The 9838-nt window shown below is 53.1% G+C and overlaps 1 protein-coding gene across 3 annotated transcripts; it reads left to right on the top strand.

Annotated features, from left to right (window-relative positions):
• Positions 1 to 811: 811 nt before the first annotated feature.
• On the top strand, positions 812 to 9634 carry FAAP24 (FA core complex associated protein 24). Of its 3 annotated transcripts, none has more exons than XM_078882154.1 (6): positions 812 to 824; positions 5870 to 6106; positions 6967 to 7106; positions 7467 to 7619; positions 8413 to 8691; positions 9358 to 9634. In XM_078882154.1, the coding sequence occupies exons 2-5, from the start codon at positions 5989 to 5991 to the stop codon at positions 8668 to 8670; spliced, it is 669 nt and encodes a 222-aa protein (XP_078738280.1). In that variant the 5' UTR covers positions 812 to 824; positions 5870 to 5988; the 3' UTR covers positions 8671 to 8691; positions 9358 to 9634. The 3 variants fall into 3 exon arrangements, with proteins under 3 accessions (XP_078738280.1, XP_078738282.1, XP_078738279.1); XM_078882156.1 differs by lacking the exon at positions 812 to 824 and adding an exon at positions 1668 to 1835 and having other exon boundaries at positions 7467 to 7577; XM_078882153.1 differs by lacking the exon at positions 812 to 824 and adding an exon at positions 1668 to 1835.
• Positions 9635 to 9838: the final 204 nt, after the last annotated feature.

Raw genomic sequence — 9838 nt, 5'->3', positions numbered from 1 at the left:
AACGGGCCAGATGGCTCAGCCTATCGGCCTTCGCTGGTCGATAACATAAGTACCGGCTTTGTGGCGACGTCCTATGGATATGCCTGTCATAGGAACGTGGAATCGCCACCGCAGGCTCGGGGTTGTGTAAACGGGAGATGGGGACCGCCGACACAACATTCAGAGAAATGTAAAATAAGAGCAGCTGAAAACAACAAAAAGTACTCACAGAAGATTGTTAAGGGCAGTATTCTATAATCTTGCATCCAACTATGAGCAATATAAACGATAAACTATTTTTATTTTACCAGGCTTAAGGCCCCACTGAGGTATGTACCTCCTTATCAGAAGCGGCCTGGTCATCACAAATAATAGCTCAACAAATTGGCGGCTTATCATCATCACGTGGAAATTTATAGCAGCAGTCAAATGCTCTAAATGCGTGATGTTGATTCTAAATGTGGAGGGGGAAAAACCCGGAGGGAACCTGGAGAAAAATCCATGTGACCACGGGGAGAGTGAGACACCGCAAACTCCAAATATACGGCAGGCTCTGGGTCAGGGTTTAACCCACGACCTCCTGTATACCAGGCGAGGTAGTTAACATCTCCCAGCCAGCGTGATGATGAGAGATACGCAGACTGCAAATATACAGCAGCAAGGGTCAGGATCGAGGTGGCTTATCACGTGCAAATGTATAGCAGCAGTCAAACACTGTAATCTAAACGCACGTTTATAATGTACAGAATCAGAATGTGCGTAATGACATGATGACACCTGCTGGCTGGGCAAGGGAAGCACGGGTACGGGCACGGTTAAGATAACATCCAATCGGAGAGGGAGAGGTATGTTTGGCCGAGATGCTCCGGGAACCTGCTCGAAGGTTCCACAAGAGGGCGTGGAGATATCAGGGCGGGCGAACCGGGACTCGGGGTTCGTGTGTGGAGTCTTGGGTCGGCCTCTGTGGAGGAGGCTCGTGAAGGACGCTGCTGCTGGGCAGTTGGAGGCAGTCGCCCTCCTGCAACAACGGAGGGCGGAGGAGCGACGCTCACAACAACGAGCGGAGCGCCGGGCGGATAAAACGCAGCAAGTTGGCACAGGAGGTACAGCTGGTGGTGCATCTACCGGTCATCTCAGTCGGCCAACCCATGGCACCTGCTGGGTCTGTCCCGAGACCTCCTCCTGCACCTAGCCTGGCACAGTAGGGGGTAGACAGCTGGTGGTCCATCTACCGGTCATGTTCGTCGGCCAACCCATGGCACCTGCTTGCAGGTGCCAGCAGCGAGCTCTCCCGACACTTGACGTGGCTGCCTGCAGCGTGCACCTAGCCTGGCACAGGCGCCGTGGTGACGCCACCGCCATCTGGTGGCGAGCGGCGGGTGGCATTGTGAGGCGCCTTGCCTGCTCGTCCATTCGTGAGAACCTCCACCACGGTCTGACTTCATGGTCGCTTTCAAACTCGACACTGTCGTTAATAACAGTGCGGCTTTAACAGGAAGCCCATCTTGGGCAAGGGCATGGAGACTGCTTCCCATTGGCCGAAGAGCTGGTCACGTGGGTAGCAGGTGCGGGTTGTGCGTGCGGTAATTTATTCATAAGAATCGATTCCAAATTTTCCATAGTTTAAATCGATTCCAAAGCGCTTTCACAGACCGATCGATTCTCTAGTGTCAACGCAGCGCGCTCGCGATTCACGCGAATCGATCCACGGGATTACCCCCCCTCCCCCCATCATCCGTGTGCAAAAAAATTGGCGCCAAAGTTGGAGGGAGGTGAGGGGAGTCAGAGCGGCGGCCTCCACGAGGCGGAGCGACTCAACGCCGCCTCGGACGGCGATGCTGACGACGGCTGCCCTGGTAGGCGACGATCTCTGCTGCTGTAGGAGCCGCCGGCTCAGATTTGTTTCGCTCTGGCAGGGTTGGGAGCGGTGCCGCCGGCTCGCTGCTGAGGGAGGTCTCCATCCAGCAGTGAATAGATAATGGCTGATGATGCTTCTTCGTTCGTGCAGAGCAGCAACCACAATGTGGCATTCTATTTTAAAACTAAAGTATATTTTTATTTGACCAGGTAAGGCCTCAGTGAGACGGAGGTGAAGGCCCGCCTTGCCTGGGTAGCTCTTGTTCAGCAGCGACCTGGCGTTCACAAACAATAACATAACAAGATGGGCTTATCGTCGTCATCATCATATAAACATTTATAGCAGCGGCCAAATACTCCAAACGCGTGGTGATGTTGACTTTACATGTGGAGGGGAAACCCGGAGGGACGTGTAGATAAACCCACGCGACCACGGAGAGAAACACGCAAACTACAAATACACAGCAGCAGGTATCAGAGTCGAGATCTAACCCACGACCTCCTGTACACCAGGCGAGGTAGTTAACATCTCATAGCCACCGTGATGAGAGAGAGAGACACGCAAACTCCAAATATACTGTACATCAGGGTCGGGATCTAACCCACGACCTCCTGTATACCAGGCGACGTAGTTAACATCTGGCCACCGTGGTGATGAGAGACACGCAAACTCAAAATATACAGCAGGTATCAGGGTCGGGATCTAACCCACGACCTGTACACCAGGCGAGGTAGTCAACATCTAGCCACCGTGATGATGAGAGAGAGACACGCAAACTACAAATACACAGCAGCAGGCGTCAGGATCAAACCCACGACCTGTACACCAGGCGAGGTAGTCAACATCTCCTAGCCACCGTGATGATGAGAGAGAGACACGCAAACTACAAATACACAGCAGCAGGCGTCAGGATCAAACCCACGACCTGTACACCAGGCGAGGTAGTTAACATCTCGACACATTGAGGTGGGCAAGCCAGATAACCGCGTCAGGAGCAGCGGAGTGTATCATCGTCGTCGTCGCTCTGATGTCTGCTTCGTATTTGTGGCTCGGGGCATTGCGTCGCTGGACGTTGCACGGCCTCTGCTCTGGATGACCTCAGTCGCACCGCTGCTACTGGAGGGTTTACACTTTCAATCTGTGCACCAGGGTATCCGCATCGACTGCTGCGATGGTGGATGCGGTTCAGGGGTGCACCGTGAGCTTCGTGGAAGATCAAAACCCAGGGATCTTCTGCTTACGTTGGGTCTATCACAACAGGGTGGTGTTTGCGAGTTCTTGTGAACTCCATTCAGCTCTCCAAGCTGCACCGGGGGTTGAACTCCCACGGTTGAAGTAGTGAAGCGTGTGGGCCCCCTCCATGGCTTGGTGTGTGGGTCCCCTCCATGGCTTGGCGTGTGGGTCCCCTCCATGGCTTGGCGTGTGGGCCCCCTCCATGGCTTGGCGTGTGGGTCCCCTCCATGGCTTGGCGTGTGGGTCCCCTCCATGGCTTGGCGTGTGGGTCCCCTCCATGGCTTGGCGTGTGGGTCCCCTCCATGGCTTGGCGTGTGGGTCCCCTCCATGGCTTGGCGTGTGGGTCCCCTCCATGGCTTGGCGTGTGGGTCCCCTCCATGGCTTGGCGTGTGGGTCCCCTCCATGGCTTGGTGTGTGGGTCCTCCATGGCTTGGCGTGTGGGTCCCCTCCATGGCTTGGCGTGTGGGCCCTCTCCATGGCTTGGTGTGTGGGTCCTCCATGGCTTGGCGTGTGGGCCCCCTCCATGGCTTGGCGTGTGGGTCCCCTCCATGGCTTGGTGTGTGGGTCCTCCATGGCTTGGCGTGTGGGTCCCCTCCATGGCTTGGCGTGTGGGCCCTCTCCATGGCTTGGCACGTGGGTCCCCTCCATGGCTTGGTGTGTGGGTCCTCCATGGCTTGGCGTGTGGGCCCCCTCCATGGCTTGGCGTGTGGGTCCCCTCCATGGCTTGGTGTGTGGGTCCTCCATGGCTTGGTGTGTGGGTCCCCTCCATGGCTTGGCGTGTGGGTCCCCTCCATGGCTTGGTGTGTGGGTCCTCCATGGCTTGGTGTGTGGGTCCCCTCCATGGCTTGGCGTGTGGGTCCCCTCCATGGCTTGGCGTGTGGGTCCCCTCCATGGCTTGGTGTGTGGGTCCTCCATGGCTTGGTGTGTGGGCCCCCTCCATGGCTTGGCGTGTGGGTCCCCTCCATGGCTTGGCGTGTGGGTCCCCTCCATGGCTTGGCGTGTGGGTCCCCTCCATGGCTTGGTGTGTGGGTCCTCCATGGCTTGGCGTGTGGGTCCCCTCCATGGCTTGGTGTGTGGGTCCTCCATGGCTTGGCGTGTGGGTCCTCCATGGCTTGGTGTGTGGGTCCTCCATGGCTTGGCGTGTGGGTCCTCCATGGCTTGGCGTGTGGGTCCCCTCCATGGCTTGGCGTGTGGGTCCCCTCCATGGCTTGGTGTGTGGGTCCTCCATGGCTTGGCGTGTGGTCCCCTCCATGGCTTTGCGTGGCTTCCAGCGATGGCGAGGGACGTTCTTGAGGTACTGGTGAATGGGAAGGCGAGTGCGTTCCTTTGCCTGCTGCTTAACACTGTATCGTGAGAATAGCTTAATAACACTCTTATATTGGCCATGACGTGTCCATTTATCTATTTATATACTTTTTATTTAAAGCTTTCGTGACTGCAGAGATTAATATTATTGGTTCTTTCGGTAAAGTCACGTAGAAGGGAAATAAAAAAAAATATAAAACAAGAAAATGCTGTGGATTTCACACCTGATGATGATTGCTTGTGTTGCAGTTGAAACGTGAGAATTGTATTGTTTTATATTTTTATTATTACCCTTCTACGTGACTTTACCAAAAGAACCAAGAATATTTATATTCTGTGTATAAATTTGCTTCTGTTGTAAGCCATTGTGGTAACCACAAAAAATGCGACACGATGGGGGGTGGGTAGGCGGCCTAACTGCATTATTTTGCAGGAACCATCATCAGCAGTTCCCAAAGAACTGCACCGTTGTCCCTCGTGTTTTCTTAGGTTACGGTCAATATCAATTGAGCAAAAGTGGACAGTGATGGACTGCTGTGGGCAGGTTTCGTTGTCATTAGGATGCATCAGCACGGTTTTGTTTAAATTTAGCATCATACCTAGCCAACCGTGCTAATTGGTAGTGCGGGGCAACTAACTAAAGACAAAAACTATTCTAAAGAATTGAGTTTTCAATACAGATTTAAAGGTGCATAGCTCCAGTGGCTTCCTAACATCGGAAGAGCGTTCCATGTGGCCGCAGAAGCGCATCTGAAAGCGCACGAGGATGAACGGAGTTCGCGTGATGGTGGTTTATGCTCTTTGCTGAGATCAGCGAGGTACTGTGTTGTGGTTCATTTGTGGCAGGGGCTTTGTGTGCGACCTCCTTTACAAACTGCTGATGTTTTTTGCGTTATGCACAAAGGCCGAGTGCTTTTTGTACAGGTCTCTGAGTGTGGCTTTGAAATGTACAGTTGTCTGGCCTGCATTATGATTCTGGTATGACGATAGATTGTTCTCTCCAGATTTGATCTTCACAGGGGACAATGGGAGGAGGCCCTATGACGTCATTGTGTGCAAGCATTACAATCCATTTTTTTTTATTGCACCACAAATTGCTCAAAGGGGAGTACACTACACATACCAATTATTACCGCTCCTACACTCGGGCTGAACGATTAATCGATTTAAAATCGAAATTGCAATTTGAAACAATGCGATTAGCAAATCGCAAAGGCTGCGATTTTTGGCAATTTGAAAAGTCCTAATGCTGGATGAAGAAGGCCTCTGCCAATGCCGCTGAGTTACAATGGGAAGCAAACTCAGCCCCGAGTACCAACCTTCAAAATGACCTGAACCCTGCCAATAACCCCACCACCGCCCACACTAAGCCACGCCTCACCTCCAATTAGCACGATCATACCCCCTATTAGCACGCTTGGCTAACGTACGGCGCGAAATAAGTTCAGCATACTTGCATACACGTCCACTCTTCACCGTTTCTCTGCGTTTCAGTGTTGGTGCCCGGAGCGCTGGTGCCCAGTGGGGTAGCCGCGCACAGTTCGTGTTTCCCGGCGAGTGAGGGGGGACGCTGATCGGACCCCGAGTGAGAGGCGGGCAGCGTCGGTGTCGGCATGAATGAGTCCTGCGTGAGGGGGGCCACCCCTGCCCGGCCCGGCACGAGCGCTCCCCCCGGGCACGTGCTCATCAGCGAGAAGTGGAGGGGAACGCAGGTGGCACAGGCGCTATCCGGTACGTGGTCATGATGAGGGCTGCGATATGAACCATTTCCGATGACGTATGTGTACACGTACATCATCTTTTGATTCCATTCCGATGATATATGTGTATGTCATCGGAACGGAATCGAAAGAAAAAATAAAAACTTTATTGGTACGAGGCATCCACAAGGCCATGCGGGAGGATGTGTGACACAGTTTGGATCCAGCTATCACAGAGCACGGTCGTGTCGCTACGGTTTTCTGCAATGAGCAGTGTCTTTTAAAAGGGCGCTACGTGTTTCTAAATAAAATTAACGTTAACCGCTTGCACCTTCCGAGATTAGGCGGTGAAGGGGATACCCACCCTGCAACTTGCAGATGTCTCGGAAAGGGTTAAGATGCCAACCCATCAATTAAAATAAATAGTACATTCTTTTTTAACCGTTTTCCCCAATTATATCCCGATTGTGCTGTTTGTCGCATCATTAGATGAATAATCTATTTGAAACTTAGAGCAGTTTAAACCTTTGTGTGAGAGGACAGCCCGTGGAAGCGGATGTCAAAGAGCTACCTCAGATCCCTTCTTCAAGTAGCCAGTTTCTACAAAGTTTGGAGGGCAACACTTTCCCACCCACTCCGCCACTGAGAGTGATGATCGTCAGATGACAGTCAAATTGATGTCGTTCACTCTTGGCTGTATATCACCCTCTGCAGAACCAAATTTCATGTCGCTTTATTTGCGCAGCCACTGTTGCTGAACTGGGCCGAGACCATCACCTCGTTATACCCGAGGGCCCTGTGCTCCAGGCTTGACGGCATCTTAACGTTCACATCCTGACCGTTTGGCGTTTGCGTACAAACACCTGGGTTGTGCTTTGTGTCTGCGTGCAGGAAAGGTGCGACTTGTGTTCGAGGAGGCGATGGGCCTCACGGACTTCCAGCTCTCGGACCGCACCTGCCTCCTGTTCATCACAGAGAGCGACCAGGTCACCGGCTCTGACTACAAGCGCAGGCTCGTGCGCTTCCGAAAGGTGAGGTCGTGCCGGCATTTGGCCGACAGCATAAACCTTCCTGCCTTGAGAATCATAATATTTATTTATTTAGACTGCAGGGGGAATGCGATGAGCTATAAAGCTCTTTTGTCACAGATGTCCAGTAGGGGCACGGGGTCTGAACGTGACAACAACAGTACAAAAACACGACACCACCGCAAAGTAGCTGGTGCAATGTGTCAACATCGTCGCGAGGGAGGCAAAGACAGCCGGGCGTGGTGCTGTCCACCCACCCCTCGTGTGCCACAGTGCCAGCCTTCATAGGTGCTGCTGCTCGCTACTAACAGCAGCTTGCCCCAGCAGTCTGCTTAAGGGATCTTTGTCTTTCACGTGAGACAGAAGAGCGCCGCTAACTCCCTGGTGCTGGTGGAGCTGACGCCGCTGAGCGAGCAGTACTTTGCCGACGTGCAGGCCTTCGTGGTGCTCGACCTGGGCATGGCCATCGTCCCGGTGAGCGGCCAGGCCGAAGCAGCGCTCGTCGTCGCCCACCTGGTGAGCAGGAGCCGTGCGCATCGCGCTGAGCCAGGCCGCGCGTCCAGAGACTCTAGTCACCGTGGGGGCGGTGGGGTAACTTATCTTAAGGTCGAGTTGATTCTCACTTTTAACTCATAGTTGGCTTTCGCAACCAATATTATCCAGAGTTTTTTTGGGTTAGATTGAACCATAAACCCTCTGGCCTTCGCACCTGATTGGCTCACAAGAGACGACATCACATGTATCCCTCTATTTAAGAACGAAGCAGGAGGATGTTTCCACACATCTGGCTGCCGTCTGATGATACTGGTAGTAATTAATGGCGAAACGTCGTACACAAATTGTAAATGTTGTGGGTTTACCCTCCAACACACTGGTGTGCTGTACTAGTAACGATTTGGCATGTTTTGTTTACGTGATACACCTTGCTAACGTGACAAACCTTGCTAATTGCCTGTGTTGGGTGGTGGCGGGTTTAATGACATTCATATTTACGCTAGCCCGGCTGAGCATCCTGAGACTTAGGTCACGGGTAGGGGGGGGGGGCGGCGGTTGCAGCAACTTAACTCAAGGTCAAGTTAATTTTGTGTCACTGTGGTGAGAACTGGTGTAGTATAGGCGCCTCATTTTTGCAACACGAACATTCATAGGCAAGGACATTCTTAACCCTGGAGCTCGGGGCATTGATGGCAAGGAGCCCTACCTCTCTCCTCACGTCCGGGGCTATCGAATACATATCAAGTGCGGCCGTGTTAAAGAAAAGCTGACGTTCTCCCTACGGCCGTGGGTATGCTCGCCGTTTGGTCCTCAGGTGGCCGAGGAAGGCAAGAGTCCCGGGACTAACCCCTTCTCCCCCTCGCGGGGCGCGCCGGGCTCTGGCGACGCCGCCGTTCTCGACTGCGTCACGCACATCCCGGGCATCGGACGCGTGAAGGCACTGGCCCTCCTGGAGCGCTTCCCAAGCCTGCACGCGCTGTCCACCGCCTCCGATGAGCAGCTCGCCGTCGCGGTCGGCCGAGGGGCTGCTGCCAGCGTCCGGGCGTTCTTCACGCAGCGCACGGGGCCCTGATGGCAGGGAGGGCCTCTCACGGTACGACAAGTATAATTCCCGCTGGTTATTTGCCACCTCGAGCAGTGACCAAACCTCCCCTCGCCCCTCAATCGCTTCCTGTCCCTCTAACCTTTCATGATCCCTAAGCGCCACTCTATCACTGTCACTCAATCCTTGTAGCACGTCACTGCTAACTAAATCATTGCATATTGTTTTGTAAGCTATGTCAAATGCCTTGAGTGAAGGCGCGTTCGATAAATATAATTACATTTTGGTCCTACTCTTTTTGTTGATGGGGTTGTCATTTAGAGCTTCAAATGTAACTAAGTGCCCAAAAATGAAAGGACCGTGAATACTTTTGTTACTTTTACCTCTCGTACATTAAATCGAATCATCAATTATTTTTTATTCACGTAATGGGTCTAGGTGTCTCCTGCAGCCATCAGAGGCCTTGCCTTCACTACAATTACAGAAAAATAAATAATCCTTCAATATATTAAAGTGTATAGAATAATTATAGCACATAGATGATATGGACTATTATAGTTGTGTAATATACTTAGGTAATACGACAGTAGAATTCTGACAGCATGGAGCTACAGAGAACATAATTCACAAAACGAGAATTTTATTTTTCAGGTTTGAGAGTATTTACAAACATGAGGTGGTTTGACGCTGGCTCTCTTCTCTCCGTGTGTCCCTCAGTCCGGACACTGGGGGTGAGAAGACACAAGGACAAGAGACCCCTCAACCCTTCACATGTTCACCTGAAGATCCTCAGATGAAAATCTTCCCCTCGTGGCAGCGCCTCTTCATGTGCAGTGAAGGTACCCCAGCAGAAGCCACAGAAGTTGGAGAGGTCCACAGTCAAGTGGCCTCCCACTTGGAAGCTCCCTTGGCCACGCCGGCGGAGCAGAGGTCGCAACCGGGTACCCGATACCCGTACCCGGCCGGTAGAGGTCGCAAACGGCTTTTGATTCCTTACCCGTATCCGTACCCCGCCGCACCAGGGTCGCAAATGGGTACCCGTACCCAGCCGGGTACGGGTACCCGTACCCAGCCGGGTACGGGTACCCGTTCCCTACCCGTACCCTACCCGAAATGAGTGACAAACGGCTACTCACCAGTGACTCACGGCCTACGCGTACCCGGCCGCACCAGGGTCGCAAACGGGTACCTGTACCCG

Source organism: Lampetra fluviatilis, chromosome 63 (assembly GCF_964198595.1).
Source record: "Lampetra fluviatilis chromosome 63, kcLamFluv1.1, whole genome shotgun sequence".
In the NCBI taxonomy this organism is placed as follows: domain Eukaryota; kingdom Metazoa; phylum Chordata; class Hyperoartia; order Petromyzontiformes; family Petromyzontidae; genus Lampetra; species Lampetra fluviatilis.
The sequence above is the reverse complement of the archived record's forward strand: the minus strand, read 5'-3'. Positions and strand labels throughout refer to the sequence as shown.